We start from the raw sequence: 20,003 nt of genomic DNA on the forward strand, positions 1-20,003 counted from the left end.
GGTTCTAACTCTGATCTGAGGGGATGTGGCGAGATTCCCAACGTGTTTTTTCATAGCTGCTGCAAGCATCAAGCTTCTGAGAGAAACAATTCATAAAATCTCTGTTTTCAAATCATTAAGGCGGAAACATATCATTAATTTCGCTTTGGATGGTTAAACGTGCATGGAAGGGAAAGTGAGGTATAAGTCCAAAGATGGTGCCAGTTTAAAAATAATGTTCTTCTGACCATCATGAACTGTACATTATTCAGTACCACAGTAGCTCTTGCTCGCCGTGCCAGCTCTAGTGGCGGGGTGGTCATTCATCACAATGCCCAATGCCCACTGGTTAACAATAAAAAAAAATCGCCAACACCCGCCTTTGGTCCCGTCTTGATGAATGGCTCCAATTAATTATTTTGCAGCGAAGCAGAATTAACGGGGTGGCAGTTTCATAATCTTGTCCGCACAAAGGCCTTCTTGTAACAGTAATGAATGTGCGCATTTGGTAGGCGCATGCAAATGCGATTTGGAGACGCGTAGCGCGCGGACTGGGAACCAGAGGTCGGCTTTCAATTCCCATCATTAGGGCATTCCTGGGGGGATTGCATTTTTTCAATAAACTCCAACAAATAAGGAGAAGACGCCTTTTTGATAACCCCCTTTTCTTTTGCATAATAACCTGCATGCGCCCGCACGTGAGCTGGCCCTTTAAGAGGCCGCCTGCAGGACTCCCGGGAGAATGGAGGGGAAGGCGGAGAGCCCACTGGACGGAGTTTAGGAGGAGGCGAGCACCCGGGACCAGACAGCAAGGATGGTGACCTCGTACCCGCTTCCCGAGGGCTTCACCGAGCTCGAGGTCTTCGCCCTCGGCACTGCCCTGCTCATAGAAGGTGAGTATCTATTATGAGTGCGTACCTTCTTTTGAAACGTTCAGGTGGTATGACAGGTGCGTGTCAGGAGGCTACGACACTTCCCCGCTCATAGAATGTGACAGTGTTTGTGCTGTAAGGGCGTGCTGCACGCCCCTCTGACCTGCCTCCTCTGGGGTCGTTTGTTGGACAGGCATGTTGCGTGACGGGTGCCTTGGGCACTACACTACTAAAAGTAGGCGTGTGTCTTATGTGTGTTGTGGGTGCGCTCTAGACGCCACATGCCTTTCGATGGGCAGTTCAGAGGTAAGGGGGATGTCTGACAGATGTCTTGGCACTTCTTTTCTCGTGGGCGTGTGTGTGTTGTGGGTACGTGGTACCAAACACATTCCTCCCCTTCGACAGTTCAGAATTAAGGCTGGTGCATGCCAAGAGTCAGAAAAAGTGGCTACATGGGCATTGTGTTTGTTGTGAGCCCCTGCTGCACGTCACTTGCCTCCTAATGGGCGGGCCAGGAGATGAGGTAGATGCCTATCACGAGTTTTGAGCAGTGCCGAGTGCCCTGCTCATAGAAGTCGCTGTGTATATTTTGACTGCGTGGAACGCGGCTCATGCTTCCCGTTGGACAGTTCCAAATAAGGCATGTGCGTTCCAGGATTTGGGTAGTGCCCTGCTCATAGCAGGTGGGCGCACGTATGGTGTTTGTTGTGAGGGCGTGGTACTCGACTCATGCCTCCCTGGGCAGTTGTTCCCACAGCAGGTGCATAACTGGGGTCTACTTATAGGAAGAGGATGCATGTGTATTGTGGTTGCCGTGAGGACATGGTACGCGACGCGACACCTGCCTTCCTCGACAGTTCATTCGTAAGGCAAAGCATGCCACGGGTCTTGTGTGTTGCAAGTGCGTGTCACGCGAGACGGGACTCCTCAGGGGCAGTTCGGAGGTAAGGTAGGTAGGTACCAGGAGTCTTGGACACTGCCTTGCTCGCAGAACACGCGCGCGCATGTGTGTACAATAGTGTTGAGTGTGTGCTGGGCGGCACCTACTTTCCCTTAGGTAGTTCACAGACAAAGCAGAAGCCTGCCAGTGATTTCGGACACTGTATACAAATGACAGAAAGCACAGAGATACTAGATAAAGCCTTATCTGTCGGTGCACTTCTATACTGCTAAATACCACTGGGGCACCAAGTGTGATCTAACAAACATCTTTGTTGCACGCGGTTATTCTGTGTCTATCAAACAATTTCAAGGTGTCCTGCGCTTATAGAGGGCGTTAAACACAATTTACATTTCGTATTTTAACATTTCAATATAAAATCCGCATCTGAAGCAGGGTGCGAACAGTAGGACTCACACGTATTTTTGGAGCGATTGTTAACCTACTGAACCCCTTTCAGTGCTTTGTGGTCGTCAGCCATTGTTTGATGCTGAAATAGCCCCATCGACCGTGAAGCGGTTTCTATAGCAACGGCGGGAAATATGACGCACCGAAGTGCCTTTCTGTATTCCCCGCAGCCCCGTTTTCAAAGGTGGGAAATGTGTCCAGTGGGTGATAGGTGAAGTGGTCTGTGATGTGCAATACCTGAAGTGTTTCAACTACTGTGTACTGTCTCTCTCTCTCGGCAAGGTGCTAGCTCGATGGACACTTCGGTCCTTTATCTGACATGAGATGTCACATGCCTGCCTGGAACATCACTAACAATCATTAGCAAAGCCAAAAAGCATTGAATTGGCTCCAGCCTTTTGGCTTTGTCAGTTCTTGCTTCGTTTTGTCATGGTTTCTGTAAATCATTTTTGATACACACCAATACTGTGGCCACACCAATATAAAAAGTTTGGCTAAAGAGATAACATGTTTTGGCTCTCAAAAGGCACACATTATCAACGTAGTTCCTGGCACTAAAAGGAACTACTTTGGATGCAGTTATGTTTCTTGAGAAAGAGCAGAATGACATAATTGACTGAAAGTGAAATTAGCCAGTGCCCGAAGGGGGCTGACCTATAGCTCCATGTTGTGTGCTAAAATGGGTGCCATAGCATGAGACTGACGCAACAATAGAATAAACGCAGAGGACTGGCTGAAATTCCTTAAAGTATCATATAAATAATTTTAGTTACATTAATAGGTCTTGACTAATGCCTGATCTAAAAACAAAATTCTTCTCAGGAGGACGTGAGGACGGCAGTGGGGTTTGGACAAGATATGTCCAATGATCGTTGGAAGCTGATTGGAAAGGATAGGCTGAGTAACTCAGTTACCTCTTTGCGTCACATTAAAATTCAATGATGCTGTGTAACTGTCCAGCGTTCCTCAATTAAGACATGGTAGCTCAGCTGACTGTTGCACCTGCTGCAGTGGTCTGCATGCCTAAGCAAGTTTCAGGTACCAGTTGTAGCAGGGATAACTTTAGCCTTCCGTCCTTCTGGGGCTAATATAATGAATACCCCTGGGTTGGTCTTTCGTAATATCTTTTAGTAAAGCGTGGAAGTACAACAGAAGTGTTCCAATGCTTTATCAAACTCACTGTTGTTGCAAGAAAGAGAATGGGTTAGATTTTTCATCGGAGCCAACTTCAATTTTTTTTTACTAGGACCCAACACCAGGTCAGTGGCTCAATGGAAACCCCCCACAAGCCTCCTGTTCTCCATGGTTCATTGAAAATGCCGGAGAAAGGCAAAGTATCCCAGACTCCAGAACCATGGATAAATGTTTTGTTTATTCCTTTTGTGGAGTGCCAACGATCCAGTGCTGGACAGCCAAGTGTCCTACTTTAAACTCAGAAAGTAGAGAACACACCCTAAATATATAGGTAAATAACTAATTTGCGGATGCAATAATGTCACTGCAACACGGGGAGGACCGTCACAACCTTATTATACTATACACTCTTTTGAAATCACCTCTGAAGTACAACCTTTGTAATGCAATTTTTTTTTGTAAATATATTAGTAAGCTTATGTGTTTTCATGTATAAACCACACATTTATGCTCCTGTCACTGCACAACCATCAGCGTTTGAATCAGCTAGAACCCTACTTGTAAAATATTGTTAACGAACTAAAGAATGTGTACGTGACTTTAAGAAAGTACATGTTGCTGTTAGACTTTAAATATGGAACTCATTAAGTTAGTAAGATCTGGTAAGAGCCACATACAGTTTTTCCACATCTGAAAGGGTAGTTGACCTTATAAGTGACTCAAAATGACATAAATAATTAAAACTTGTGTTTTATGGTACTTTTAAACTAGGAGTCTGCGAAATTCACATACTTTCCATTTACATAATTATACAAAATCTGGCAAAGTAGGCAAATTTATGAAAAATTACACGAACCTGGAATTACGTGTTATTTTTAGAGTGAAATGTAACCTTTTGTCCAGTTTGGACCCATTTTGTCCTACAAAAACCATTAACGACCTGATTTAGAGTTTGGCAGAGGGGGTTACTCGTCACAAATGTGACGGATATCCCGTCCACCATATTACGATTCCATTATAGCCTATGGAAATCATAATACGGCAAATGGGATATCTGTCACTTCTGTGACGGAGTAACCCTTTCCACAAACTCTAAATAAGGCCCTAAGTCACACGACACAAAGAACACCCACTCGTGTTCTGTTGTCCCGCGCTGCTCCTGTTCTGCTCTGGGAGAATTTTTCCACATATGGACAGAAAATTACATAAAATGGCTTAGTGGTATATGTTTGTGCATTTACGATAAAAAGTAAAGCATGACATGCCAGAAAGTTTACATCATTATGCTAGAGTTACGAGCGAGCTAGCCCTAATTTAACTGAGGCAAATTTTCAATGAAGAAAACACATATTCCGCGTTGATAATGCTTTAGTGATAAGAGTGGTAGATGGCTTGCAGTCGGAGCAATCTCTGTCTTTGGCTCCCCACAGGAGTCTTTAGATATACTAATTACTTTATTTTGCGCCGTTTTTCAGAAAATGGGTGGTTGGGCATTCCCTCCTTCTCTGTTCAAAGTGCAAAAGAACATCTCCATTTTCTTCCTCAGTCTTGGAAGGTTTGACTGGTTAAGAATGGGAAAGGTCCTGACCCCTCGTAATGAGTGATCTTCTAGGCCGGCACCATACCGGTACCCTCACTAACATTGAAGCTGCTACAATAATTCACGGCCGTACCAATAGTGCGCTTTTTCGTAAGTGTCAGTACCACCAGGCTAAGTCTTGTTAGCTCAGTCGTTGTCAGTGTTAGTATTGCCCAGATCTACAACATCGTATCATACACTTACTGCTTCGAGTAAAATACGGTTTCCTTTGGTGGTGGGTTAATTTCAGAGTTCCGAAGCATCACAACACAGATGGATGTTAAGTAACTGTCTGCTTTCTTTTACGCCCTGGCTGTGGTGTGGGGCTGCTTCCAATTGGATTTTACAGGCAGTTCGTAGTACAGATGCCACAGCCTGAGTTTTATATGCGTCTTTTATTTTCAGGAGTACTTCCTTAGCCCTAAGGGAGCACCACTGGAGTGCAAGACGTTAAGCAACGATAAAGAGCAAACAAGAACCACCTGGGACCCACACAGAACCACATACCTGCTTAATAAACAAGTAATCGTTAACAAACATATTTACACAGTGTTAATAACTGTAAATGCAAATCAGTATAGTATTACAATGCTCAATATTTCTCTGGTTATTTGCAATAATGAGTCACCTTCTATGCCACACTAACATAGTCACCCTTGAAGCTGCTTCAATAATTCACGCTCGTACCAATAGTGCACTTTTTAGTAAGTGTCAGTACCACCAGCCAAAGTCTTATTATTAGCTCAGTCGCTGTCAGAGTTAGTATTGCCCAGATCTACAACATCGTACTGTAGGGGCTGATTTAGAATTGGGATGGCGGAGCACCCAGCGATGGCCAGGGAGCTGGATGTAATGATATCCGCTGCCTTGGCAGACTACCACCACCTTTATTTAGGAATTGCCACTTGCGCGGTGGAAATCTCTAAGGCTCAGATTTATGTAAAGTGGCGTTGCACTTAGTGCAGTGCCCCTTTTCATGTGCCCCTTAGCGCCCCCCCTAACGTCAATGTTAGACTTTTCATCCTTGGCGTGGTCTCCCTTAACTTTTTGCCTCTGTTTCCCAGGTTGTTGATGTGTGCTGGACTCTGATTTTGCTGTTTTTGTTACTCTGGGCACTTTACCACTGCTAACCAGTGCTAAAGTGCAAGTGCTCCTATACAAAATGTATACATAATTGGTTCATCCATGATTGGCATATTTGATTTATACTGGTAAGTCCCTATTACAGTGCACTAGAGGTGCCCAGCGCCTGTAAATCAAATGCTACTAGTGGGCCTGCAGCACTGGTTGTGCCACCCACATTATTAGCTCTGTAAACATGTCTCAGACTTGCCACTGCAGTGTCTGTGTGTGCAGTTTTAAACTGTAAATTCGACTTGGCAAGTGTACTCACTTGCCAGGCCTAAACCTTCCCTTTTCTTACATGTAAGGCACCCCTAAGGTAGGCCAGAGGTAGCCCCGGTACAGTGTATGGTTAAGGTAGGATATATAGTATTGTGTTTTATATGTCCTGACAGTAAAATATTGCTAAATTTGTTTTTCAGTGTTGCAAGGCCTATCCCTCTCATTGGTTAACATGGGGGCTAACTTTAAATCTGATTACAGTGTAGATTCCCTTTGGGAGCGGATAGACATGTGGAGTTTGGGGTCTCTGAGCTCACATTTAAAAATACATCAGTAAAGTTGATTTTAAGATTGTCAGTTTGAAAATCCCACTTTTAGAAAGTGAGCATTTTCTTGCTTAAACCATTTCTGTGACTCTGCCTGTTTGTGGATTCCCTGTCTGGGTCAGTTGGGCTACTTGCACCTCTCACTAGACAGTGAGACAAAGGGAGCTAGGGTGTAGCCTGCATATCCTGTTGAGCCATCTGTGCTAGGAGGGAGGGGAGGAGTGGTCACTCACACCTGAAAGAGCTGTGCCTGCCCTCACACAATGCAGTCTCCAACCCCCTGGTGTGTATCTGGGGCCTGGCCTGGGCAAGGCAGGATTTCACAAACAAGAGAGACTTTCCTTTGAAGTAGGCCTACTTCAAAGGGCAAAATGGGTAAAAGAAGGGCACCCAAAACCACAAACTTTAGAACACTTCAGGAAACCAAGAGGAACCTCTGCCTGGAGAAGAGCTGAAGAGCTTAGGAAGAAGAGCTGCCCTGCCTGTGCTTTGTGGAGCTGTCCTGCAGTTGCTGCTTCTGCCTGTGATAGAGGACAAAGACAGGACTTTGTGTTGCTTTCCTTCTTGTGAAGATCTCCAAGGGCTTGTTTAGAGCTTGCCTTCTGTTGTTTGAAGTCTCAGGGAGAGCAAATACTTTTCTCTGCCAGCACCTGGAGCCTCTGGAGAGACTCCTACTCTGCCAAGTGGTGTCCATACAGTTCCTGGGACCCTGAGAAGAGCAGCTAGCAGCCCAAGAGTGAGAAATCCATGCACAAACCGCCATGCAGGGAAAAGATCGACGGGCTCCGATCTGCAGCTGAAAAATCGACGCACCGCCGGCTTTGCAGCTGAAAATCGACACTTGCCTGCAACGCGACCGGAAGATCGATGCCCGCGGCTAGAGAAACGACACACAGCATCACTAACTGAGGCTGGTAAGATTGCAACCTGCACTGCTTGGTTTTCGGACCATTGTGCGGCTAAATTTCTGAAGCAAACACCACTGGGCATGTAAAAACGACGCAAGGCCTGCCCATATCCGAGAGTGCTGTCCGGATCGACGCATCGCTCTCCTGCTGAGAGAAGAAATGACGCACGCTGACCTGACTGAAGGAGAAATGATGCAAGGTCTCGCTCGTGAGTGAAATCGACGCTATTGCAAGCCCTTTTTGACGCACACTTGTCCCTGCGGGGTACATTTTCATGCTGACAGAGTTAGCATTGTTTTTAAAATTACATGAAGACTCTTTTTGAATTCGTAGTGATAACTTGACTTGTGTATCGTGGATTTTTGTCCTTTTGGTCTTGTTTTGTTTAGATAAATATTTTCTAATTATAGAAAAATATGTCATTTTGTAGTGTTTTCATTAAGTTACTGTGTTTGTTGCTACAACTACTTTACAACTAGCACTCTGAAGTTAAGCCTGCTGCTCATGCCAAGCTACCAAGGGGATGAGTGGGGGTTAGCTGAGGGTGATTCTCTTTTACCCTGACTAGAGTGAGGGTCCTTGCTTGGACAGGGGGCAACCTGACTGCCAACCAAAGACCCCATTTCTAACAGTCACCATATGTGCGCTGTATTTAAAATACTTTGCATCATGGCAGTCATCAGCGGGGCTAATGCAATCATTTTTTATGCTAGTCTGGGGCTTTGCAGGACTAGCATAAAAAATGTGGACGCTAATCCTGCAAAGCACCCAGAGGCACATTGAACACAATGGGAGCCTCCTTTTAACACCTGCAGTTAGCAGGTGTTGAAAAATGCTGCTAAAAATGGCGCATGGGAATCGTATAGATTCCTTTGTGCCATTTTTACAGCCTGCCTAGCTCCAGAACACCCCCCTGCATGTATTATGCCTGGCGCAAGCATAATGTGGCGCAAGCGGTTAAAAAGTGGCACAATGCAAACATTGTGCCACTTTTTAATCATGGTGCTGTGTTTTCGCCCTTCCAATGCCACATTAGCATTAAAAAAATGACTCTAAAGTGGCATTGGAATGGCGCTTGGCCACCGTAAATCTGGACCTATGTCTTTATATGAAATGCCACCACAGCGGCTCCACTAAAGGCATTCAAAGTTTACTGAGGGGCTGCCATGTTTATGGGGCTGCTCAGCAAGCTTTTTTGTTTACAAAACAATTTATCTACCTAGTGGGAGTTTGTTTTTCTCTTTGGGACCACCAGCCTTTTTCTGGCTGACCTGAAGAAGAGAAAAAAAGTGCATCAGGCCATCCGCTATAAAATCTTCCCCCAAGTCCATCGGGCCATTGGTGTAATGTTACAAACAGCAGAACCAGCAGGGGCATCACCAGCTGAAACTTGATGGTCCGCCTACTCTAAATAGATTAGGCAGACTGAATACTCCACCTCATTTGTAGCGGAGTACCCTTTCCTCCACACTCCAAATGAGGGACACAATTTTAATTAATGCTAGTACCTTGATTAAAGGCTTAGTGAGCCAGTATCACACGTCCACGCCTTAAAAACCCCACCTTATTCAATCACATTACCTTCACTCTATACCTTAGTAACCCATTCCTTTCTGTGCCCTTCTGCCAAAGTACAAGTCTTAGGAACTCTGGGTCAATTTACTAGGGTGTTTTCCAGATGTAAGGCACACTTAAGACTATCTTACACCAGTTATGAGGGCATGCTTTGTGAAGGGTTTTCCCTGGATTAACACACTGTTAATACTGTCTTTCCTGTCTGAGATAATTTAAGACTGCTTGGCCTATGTTTAGAATGGGTTTTCCCACTGAGTTTAAGACAGGGGTAAGCCTCTTAAGCCAGGGCTAACCACTTCATAACTCAAGACTTCTAACATGGTTTAAGAGCGTTTTAACAAAGTCTTCAGCCTATAACCCCCCCACCGAGGACATTGCACTCTCTTAAACATCAAAATCTTTAGTAGTTCAGTTCCTGTTGGTGCTAATGCCACAAATACAGGCCTCAAGGACTTGGACTTTTTTAGTTACAGTAATGAAGTGCATGTCACAATAAACTGATAATAGCTATGTCACCATCAGTTCCACTGCCATCTGTGCAAACCTTTGTTAATCATTCCTGATAAGTTCCAGCACCATCTTTGCAACTTTATTAGTGCAGTCATTATTAGCTCTCCCACTACAGCAGACACCTTACCCCCAGTGCTCAGTTCCAGCAGTTCATGGTGCCATTGCTCATTTACGTCAATGTTAATACTACTCAGCTAATGTGAGTGGCAGTACTATCGCCCAGTGTAAGGCAACGAAATTCCGATCAGTCGCGGTGTTACCACAGCTTATACCTCAATCACCATAGTTGTTCAGTACCACCAGAGCTAATACTTGCATAAAAAAATTTAGTAACCAACTCGATCTCTGTCATTGTCGGTACCACCAATGCAGTGATCCCATCTTTGTCACCAGTTGTAGTGTCAGAGTGCGATTAAAACAACACACTGACAGACAAGTACTTTGAATTGTTGCTTATTTAAAATAAGGAGCAGTTTTTCAAGCCTGTGTTTCCCTTTCTGCTCTTGTTCCATTTTTGTCCATCCCTTAGTCCACCTTCTTTTCATACCTGTCCTAAAGCACATCCCGTTCCAGCTGTAGCGTCCAGTGCCCAGCTGATGTGCTGACCTATGTGGTCATCATCTTTCTATCACCCCCATTAGAACCACCCCAAGGCTTTTAACTCAAGCACATCAGCACAAGCCTTACTTTAGTGACTATCACCATAATTGTTGTTGATACTTGTAAAATCAGTCACTACCATTGTCAAAGCTGGTGATGAAAGGTTGATATCTCCATCATCATCAATGTCCACTTCAGCCACACAAGACTGTTGTAACAGTCATCAGCCTTGGATGTGAAGCTTTATACCAAGTTTCTAAAGTCTAAAAGAGGACTTGTTTATTCCTTCAATCTTTTTGTATGGCACTGGGGCAACCACAGAGTGCTTCAGAAGGCTGGTTAAAAAGGGAAGGGACAGAAATTCATCAGACGAGGTAAAAACATCAGGCAGCGAATATGATAAACATTCTCTGCCAAATGATGTTTGAAAGAGGCATGGCCTAAAGTGTTTCCAGAATTACCCGGTGACATGAATATAAAAATTTCTCTCCACAAGGAACTAATGAATCTCAAGACAGGAGCAAGTGCATTGCGCCTGTCACTGATAGCGATGGAGGGACTGGAGTGCAGAGTTTATCGCTTCTATGATGCCCCTGGTTAATGTTGAGATAAAAAGCCTAACTACAGGAAGACTTGATGGCTCCAGGAATGGTCATAGGAGATCGGGTATGCCTCATCTGGGGCTGAACAGTCTCAATAATTGGAGCAGGGTACAAAACCAATTACCTTAAAGGCAGTGTGACTGATGGGGAGTGGCTCATGGTGATAGCACCTGCCTCCTCTAGGGTGATATTTAGGGGAATGTTACTGATATACATGGCCTGGATCCTTTCAGGGTGAGTGTAAGTGGGAACCTGCCACAAGAATGCAGGACTGTCACCACTAGGACCCGAGGAGACCAAGTAGTATGCACGGTGATGAAGACCCCAACACCTTTAGAGCTAGACTTGCTCAAAGAATCAAAAATCATACCCTTTCCCTTCTGGGACTGGATAGGCGCAAAGGCTTGGCTCAGTGCTACGGAGGCTTCTATCTCTTAGAACATAGTGTACATCGCTCATTGGACTGTCATAGAGATGTACAGCCTGTTATGTTAATGGTACAATGTCACAAAGGGTTGACAGAAAGTAGGAAAATAGAGTCTTTCTATGGCTAAATGGACACACAGGGTTATGGGATCCAGCACATTCAACTACTAAAGTAGATTGGCTTAGAAAAATTGCATAAGGATAGAGAGCCTGTGACAATTAGGGCTTGGCAGGCACAAGTGAATGGCCTCATGCTCTACTGCAGTGACTGCTGTTGTGGTATCTGCTAGGATATTGGATAGGTCCCACTTAACAGTCACAGCCCAAGTGGCAGCCCTCTGTCTCTCAGCCGCAGAAGAGTAAGAAAGTATTAATTTTTGCACATGGTGAGTATCTGCACTCCCTTTAGGAGTCTATTTTCATTGTCTCTCCTTACCCCATTGCATGCACAGAAAGGCAGGAAATTAGGAAAGCTAGAGGAAGAGAAATATAGGAAAATATTGATAAAGTGAGAAATCGTGGATGAAAAAGATAAAGCAACAGGGAGTGTAGGATGATAGAAAAAAGGGCAGGAGGTGGATTCGTTAAGGATATCTTAGTAGTTAAAAACCTCACCAGTCAGCAGTGCAGATAGCAGTGCCTAAGAAGACCTTGGGCTTCTGCACTTTTTAGTTTTATAAATTTAGCACTAAGGGCCCTAACGCTGGCACCTCCTTCGCCTAGGCTTAGGCCATGATGAAGGAAAATAAAACCAATAGTTTAATTTCACCAACGAGTTGTGGCCTATGCACACAAAAGCCTTATTTTCCTGCTATAATTAAACTTCAAGCATACAATTCATTACAGAGCTGTGGGGATCATAGGAAGTGTAGAGCCTTAGGAAAAGCATCCCATCGGTACCTACACCCACCCTCTACTTCCAAGGGAGACGCGAAACAGAAGATTCACTCTTCTTGAGTCCTTCCTTCTCTCCTAACTTGCAGTTGTTTTCTGGTTAAGGGTTCTGATGCTGTTGCCCTATTGGTCTTCCACATGTAACAGCTACATTATTCATAAAATTCCATACTGAGAGGGAGGCACTGTGTTTTCTTAGACTGAGAACACCAGTTCAAGGAATCCTTGTCTGATTTCGAACTGCATAACAATTCCAGGTACAACTGCCTCATGCTCACTGAAATCAACAGACTGCTCAACCATTGGTCTTTGCCTAAGCAGCTGCTATGGAGCTAAAAGAGCTAAATAATTACCAGAGACTGTGGCCTTCCTTGATGTTTGGGACAGCAATCACTCCAGCACGGAGATTTACGACGAGACAATCAGAATAGATTGGATATTTGTGAATGCGGTGTGGAACTAATGATCATTGGGCAAACTCTCTCTCTCTCTTTCAAATATAAACTTCATCAGATCCCTACCCAAGTAGACTTCCTGGAGGTAATGCATGAAATGTTCTTCTTTAGCCTTCGTTGATGATGAAACAACACTACAGAGAGGGGCAAGCTCCCTCCTTTTCATTTAAGAAATGGTCCTGAGACAAACCAGGGGTATACTTGGGAAGTGGGACTGGAGTGTTGGGTGGAATGGAAAATCTCATAATCTCTGGGATTGGCCACAAAGTGACTACCCCTTTATGGGTAAGATTGACACCAGGAGCTTGATTTGAAGGAAAGGAAGCAATACTGAAGCTTACTTGAGAGTGAAGTGACTTTACAAGCAGGATAAGTTTACCCAGTGAATCCTCCATCCACTTCCTATCATCGTTGACCTTCATATACAACAGTGGTTTCAGCTGCAAGTGTATATCAAGATACATAGGTATAATGGCAGGTTCGGCAGTCCCAAGAAACTGTTCATTTCATATCTCGCTACAACATTGAAGAGCTATGTTTTTGCTGGCATAGTAGGATTTTCATTTGTGGCATAAGTCTTTATTTAATTAGTATAGAGTTTGTTCTCACTGATCATACTGAAGGTTGATCCAAGCATTTACCAACTACTTTGTGTAGAGGAATTTTCTTATGGTTCTTCCGATCCTTTCCTAACCAGACCATCCTATATCTTCTTGTCATCCATAAAGATTCCTGAACTGTTTCATGATTCTGCTTATTCAAGCAACTAAATGTATACAGCTGGAATAGACTTCCTTTGAACTCCTCCATTTTCTCTGTTCCTTTGTTCAAAACTTCCTTAATGACTCGCTTGCGCATGCTTGAAAATGGCGACAGCGCATTCGTAGTCCCTCACTCTTGCACTATTGCCCACTCCAGATACCACTATTTTAAATATGTACAAATACCAAGTCATCCGTCTGTCTAGTGTCTATTTTTGTCACAGTATGTGTTTTGTTATCTTTGACACTGAAATTGGTTATGATCTATTGTGCCTTGTTTTTTTTCGTTTTGGGGAACCTCTCACTGAAATGCTTGATGCATCTAACGACTTTCTCCTGTCAGTCTTCCTTTGGCACTCGTGCATGTTGTCTCTTCCTGTTTTTATACTACTAAGGCACAAATTACGAGTTGGCCATTAAATTCCATTGTGTACAGAAACGTCTGTTATGCACATTTTGGAATTATGAGTCTTGCAATAAATATCGCACTCAAAAGATATACTTTGGCAGGTGAAATCTACTGATATTTATCAGAGGGAAAATGCCAGTTGCTTTCTGGGATATGGGAACATCTGCATGGTATTCCCCTTATTAGGGAAAAACTCATGATCTGGTGGTAATTATTGCACCGAATAAGTTTCGACCCGGCGGAACCGAACTTTATTGGGTACACTATATATCATGTCAATTAACGGCCAGCTTGTAATGAGGGCCAGTGAGTTTCAATATGAATCATATCTCTTCTCTTTCTCACCACACAAATTTAAGGCATTGGCTAGTGCTCTCTTCTTAATATTTTTGATGCCAACCCTGCATCATTTTGAGCATTGTCCTTTAGACTTGTATCTGTTGTATCCTGTGAACGATGTTAGATTTAGCAAATATTAGCAGTTTTTGTGACGGCTAAGGGTTTATCAGCCAATCAGAATGCTTATAGGTATGATATTTACTGCGTTTGCTGTCCTGTATGTTAAGTTCTGTGTGTGATGAAGGCGGGGACAATGGGTGTGTTATCGATCTGGTGTGGAAGACCTTAGAGTGTGATGAAAGCTACATTGCGGATATTAAGTTAGGCATTATCAACTGTTATTGGCCTTTCCCCTCATTGTGGTCCCTCCCACTTGGTTCCAGCCCAAGATATCAGAGTGGGCGATAAGCGGAGGGTAACTTCCTGAGCATAGGGTTTTAAAAGCTGTAAATACCTTGAGCAGAGGGCAGTAAGGCTTACATATGCCGTGTGCAGATACGACACAACGTCATTGTGTGGGCTTACCATAACAGACGTCCTTTATTCACACCTGTGTCGACTGTTGAATTAAAGCTGTGATTGTCATGAACTAGAATTCCATCCTGAATTACTGCCCTGGCGCATTTGTTAACCAAACGTATCTGCTCTTGTTCTTTTGCAGCTCTGCTGGGCTTCATCTTAAATGGCCTGACAATCCTCTCCTTCTACAAAATCAGGTCACTCAGGACACCTCACAATTTCCTGATCGTCAGCCTGGCGCTGGCAGACACTGGCGTCTGCATCAATGCTTTCATCGCAGCTTTCTCCAGCTTCTTGAGGTACGGTGACGTCGCTTTTACATCACAGGTGCTTCTTGGCTAGCTTCTGGTACAAAAGCAAACAACAGCCAGTAAAAGGTGGACCTTAGAATAACCACCGACTGTGAACCGTCAGTAGTGCTGAATATTTCATGATAAGCAGAAAAGGAACACGATTCAGCAACAGCGATTCCAAGCAAAAGCTCGGGATAATTGTTCGAAAGGCGTGTGACAAATTTTGTACTGATTTTTTAGAATTATTTTTTCATAATATATTAAAAACACTCAGATTTACATTGGATGTTTTCAAGCGTCAGCTATATGTAACATAAGGTATAGACAGTGTTTCTTCAAATGAACATTAGGTAAGCAGTAATATATGTGAAATAAAAACACGCCACGAGGATAACGTAGTATCCTTATGAGATGTCTGTCTTTGTCCAAGCAGTACTACATTCAGACCGGGCCAATTCTGAGCCCTTATTTGGGATCCTCAAAGATTAACATTGGTTTCAGGGCAAAGCCAATAAGTCTCACCTGTGACACCTGGTCTCAGACCTATTGGGTTTGCCAATGTTTTTTTCCCTAAATAGTCTCTGTGCATGCACACTCAAAGGGACCATCTTGGCTTTCTTTAAGCATAAGAAATGTATTAAAAGTTTGGTCGATGGGTCCATCACACATGACTTTTACCTTGTCTTTGTTTTAAAAAAAACAAAATCCCAAATCAGGATTTTGGTTTTGAAGAACAAAAAGTAACGAACCCCACACTACGGGAGTTGTCTTCCACGGTGCTGGGGTCATGTAAAGGGTTTCACTGTTCCTCACCACCAGGTTTTTCATTTTGGAAAGGGAGAGTGAAAGCTTCACATTAGACCGCCCACTCTGAATTGGGGGGGGGGGGGGGGGGGGGGAGGGGCAGTCGAATGGCCAAAAACATTGACAGCCCACACTCCATCGGCCAGTCGGAGATGTATGTAAGCAACACAGCCAGAGTAGGCTCTGTCTCTGACATAATTAAGATCCGTTCAACTCTAAATCAGGTGGCCGGACAGTTTGAATCAGAGGGTACTTTGTTGCTGTTACGATGAAGTGCCCTCTCCTCAAAACTCTAAATCATACCCAAAGTCTATATTGGATCAAATGGATTTGTTGCCAAAAGACAACTAAAATCGTCTATAGGCAAGACCTAATAAGACATTCATTTGTGAATATTCTTTTTATACGTTTTCAATGACAAAAAACAGACCGTGAGAAATACAAATGTTTCTTTAACGAGCTAAACACTCTTGTTCGATCATTCTTCATACTTGGATCTCATCAAATTAATATAGCTGATGATTTATTGTGTCCAGTCTTTAAATCTGTGCTATGGTGAGCACAGTGCAGCACCGCAGCTTTCCATCCAGGGATCTCAGAGATATATGATCTTTTTCTTAGTGACCTAAGGTGTTCTCTTTGTTGTGGTTATGTAAGTACATGCAAAAACAGCAACTAAATAATTAAAATACTGAATTGTGAAACAATGTACGTTTATCACGTTCCCACCAGCGTTTAAGTGTCAATACCTCACATTTTCTATTAAGGGTATTTGTTTCAGTGATATGGGTAATAATGTATGATGATAAGTGTGGACTTTGGACTTTCAATTGCAATGATATATGCTTCGCCTCTGCAGCATATATAGTCATGCTAATGTCTCTAACACCTTCCCACATTCTTTTGAGAAATCATGCAGCAGCTGGGAATAGTGAGTGGAGCCCAGAGGTGATTACTCTTTCCTATGTCTTTCTGAACTGCTCTGTTGCCAGTTTCATCCTTTTTAGTTCACAGTGCAGATAGATGCCTAGCAGTAGTAAGTGGAGCCGCTAGGTCTAAGGGATTCCTTTTGGTTTTGTGATCAGCACGCCCTGGCTTGATCCTCTGCAGTGACAACATTACCACCCCCCCCCTCAGCCTTTAGCAGATCTTTCAGGGGCGGCTCCTCTGCAATGGCGGAGAATCATCGCCCCACAGGCTAAGAGCCAGCAGCAGAAAAATAAAGCAATATTTCCTTTTTATGTATTTTTGTGCTGCTGGCCCAGCCAGTATTTGAAGGGAGGAATGGAGCTGGGCTATGGGTGGGGGGTGGGGGGGAGGAGGAGTGTAGTCTATGCACTAAGTATGCATGCATGTTTGACTGCCCGTCTGTCTTAGGCCATCCAAACACACATGTGCACTTAGGTTTCTCCAACTTGGCTGTGTTGCACAGCCGGGCTGCAGAAACTGCAGAGACCCCAGTGCACAGTCTGAGCAGCAGACCAAGCTGCTCAGATCAATCCTGACACTGCTCTCATGCTAAGTATAGCATGAGAGCAGCACCAGGATTGCTCAGAAGCCTGTGCTGGTGTCCCAGTGAATGCTGGGACATCAGAAGAGCAGCGGAGGTCCAGGAGGCGGTGGCGAGAACAGTAAGTGTTTTTTTTATTATTTGTTAACCCCATCCCCGTGATCCCCCTTTCACCCCCTTGACATTTGGGGTGGCTACCACTGGATCCTATACATTTTCATGAGCGCCAATACATGAATGAAGCCACATCCTCACAACGCATCACAACCCTGTGCATAAAGTAGTGATGTTGTGTTAAGCTTGCAAAGGGCTCAGTGAACAAATCAATACACAATACATTCACATATATTTTTAAAAATGTTTCTAGTTTTCTTGGCAGAACTCATGAATTTCAAGAATTCAAGGGGATACCTTCATGACCACTACCAGCAGCAAGATAGATCAGTTTGAAGTTGATGAGTGACCGGCACACTCAGAAATGTGTTTGTATCCTTGACTGACCCCTCTCATTTCTCCTGATTGCATTTGACTTGCACATGAGTGTGCTAAAATGCATGTGAGGTTGGATACGAAGTTGGGTACCTTTGTACGGTCCCACTGATTGTAGGCAGCTCCTGAGGTTAATGTGAGTAAAAGGATGGTTCATTGTCTCTCCTTTTATCTCCCGCTTCCTGGGTATTAGTTTCTGCCCTCCTTCCTTTGTAACAAGCACTTGCACTGTGTATCATCGATTACAGAGAGGAGAAATTAGAACATTTGCTTGCAATTGATTGAAACCAAGCTGATTCCAGGTGGTTAGAGAGTGACCTAACCAGTATAGCACCTGGACAATGACTGTGGCCTAGAAACTAGGTTGGGGTAGGCACCTCTCACAGAGACTTTGCTTTGTGTTTTGTAACAAAAACCACTGCAGGAGAATCCGCAACCTGAGAGTCTGCAGCCTGTTGCCTAACTTGACCTATGTACCTCCTCTTGTGCAGTCCTCACAGCATGTGTGCTTAATTCTGCTGCAGCAATGTCGGTACCTCCCTCCAAACAGTGTCTGTGTGAGCCCAAGCACTACACCCTGCATTGCTGCTGACCCATCTGCACTTGATGAGCTTGTGAGGCTTCTGTGATGCACTGTTCGGTGTGATCTTCAAGCGATTAAGCATTGTGTAAGGTCAGCAGGCCTGTCCCTGGCAACCACTGAGTTGTTCAAGTAATCGATGAACGAGTGACACCCTTGTGCTTGCACCCAGGATGTATTCTTATTCTTTAAGTGCACAATAATTGCATAAACCTGTGTGCTTTCCTCTGCATTTGTTGCTGTTAATTCATGACTGAAGATCTGGGAGTACGATAGCCCTCAGGGCCCGCCACTTAAGACCCATCCTTTCTCTGGTTCAATAAAGCAGCCGGCACTGACAGGTACACACATGTAACTTATTTGTCTCTGATATCCCCCAAGACTAGCCCTGGACATTGTGTGACCTCTGAACCACCTCTCATATGCGGCTCCCCCATCATCTCTCTCGAAAGACCCATGAGCAATCGAACTGTGCACACAAAACATTTACAGGAAGGCTGAGCACCGAGTCATTAACGGCTGCTTCCTTTACCAAAGAACACTTTAGTGGAGGTTTTCTACGATAGCACTAATAGTACTCCTTACCTGAACCATCCTACATCAGCGCTGGCTATTAGTTGTATCTAGCGTTAACTAGAGGAAATAGTTGCATTGCTCCACCATGATATACCAGGCAGTATTATAAGTTAAATATGAGACATCTCTGATAGATCCTCATTTGAGTTGAAGAGGTTCGTGAATACCGCCCGAGGCTCTTATATCCAAACCTCCTCACCCTCTGACCAGAAAGATGACCCCCTCTTGGCGGTATCATACAGTGTAACTGTGGTGAAAGATACTGAACTAAAAGACACTATTTTATACATACATCTTTATGGTAGCATCTAGTTTAAAATTAGTACACACAGGAACCAGAAATAAAAAACAATTAAGAAATGATTCACAACCAAATAGAAGGGTAAACAGTGTAAAGAAGTAGGCATAAAGAATGAAAAGAGCACTAAATAGGGAAAAAAAATATATAATTTCATATCACTTTAATGCTAACACTCCTTTACATTACCCTTCTACTAGCCTCTGGATCTATATCCAAGAAAGCATTGGTAACTTTAGAAGACAAGGGCTGCAGGGCTTCCGGAGCTGCATTTCCATGCATGACCAGAACGAGTATATATTAAATATACTATTTCTTTCTAAATTACCATTGCGTGTGCTTGCTCTTCCCGATCTTGGAGCTAGTGACGTTTACAATACAGTTTCAATATAGGTTTTGCGGGCTGGGCAAAGTTTGACCTAAAAAAAAAAATATATAATTCCCATACTGTGAAACTTAACAAATGAATACCTTCAGCCCAATAATGTATTTTATTATTCTGCTGCCCTAAATAGTACGCATTGAGCCCCCTGAGCTTCTTGAAACCTATGCCCATGCTAGAAAGTTTGTCTTGGCAACTGAATAATGTCAAAAAGCAAATGTCCTAATGGCATCCTCTCTGCTCTCGCCATCACTGCTGATAAGAGCAAGATCCTTCATCACTGATGACCTTCTGAGACTTTCATTTTAAGACCTGCTTCACCAATAGCTTCACCAATAGCTGCAGTAAGCTGAACCAGACTGACTTTACTTCCTGGTGAAACCTTCTCCACCCCTGCCACCCATTCTTGTGTTTAATGTATGCTGGGCAAGACAATCAGCTGTTAACATTGATAAAAGCTCTTATTTCACCCTATCGGCTCATTATTGTGT

General features: G+C 43.8%; 1 protein-coding gene across 1 annotated transcript in view; it reads left to right on the top strand.

Moving 5' to 3' along the window:
- Positions 1–510: 510 nt before the first annotated feature.
- Positions 511–20,003, top strand: part of RGR (retinal G protein coupled receptor) — a 118,578-nt gene continuing 99,085 nt past the window's right edge. The window contains exons 1-2 of the mRNA XM_069240660.1: positions 511–872; positions 14,723–14,879. Of these exons, the coding sequence (XP_069096761.1) occupies positions 794–872; positions 14,723–14,879 (236 nt within the window). The 5' untranslated portion in view covers positions 511–793. The remainder of the gene's footprint in view (positions 873–14,722; positions 14,880–20,003) is intronic.

This window comes from Pleurodeles waltl, chromosome 6, assembly GCF_031143425.1.
Source record: "Pleurodeles waltl isolate 20211129_DDA chromosome 6, aPleWal1.hap1.20221129, whole genome shotgun sequence".
NCBI lineage: Eukaryota > Metazoa > Chordata > Amphibia > Caudata > Salamandridae > Pleurodeles > Pleurodeles waltl.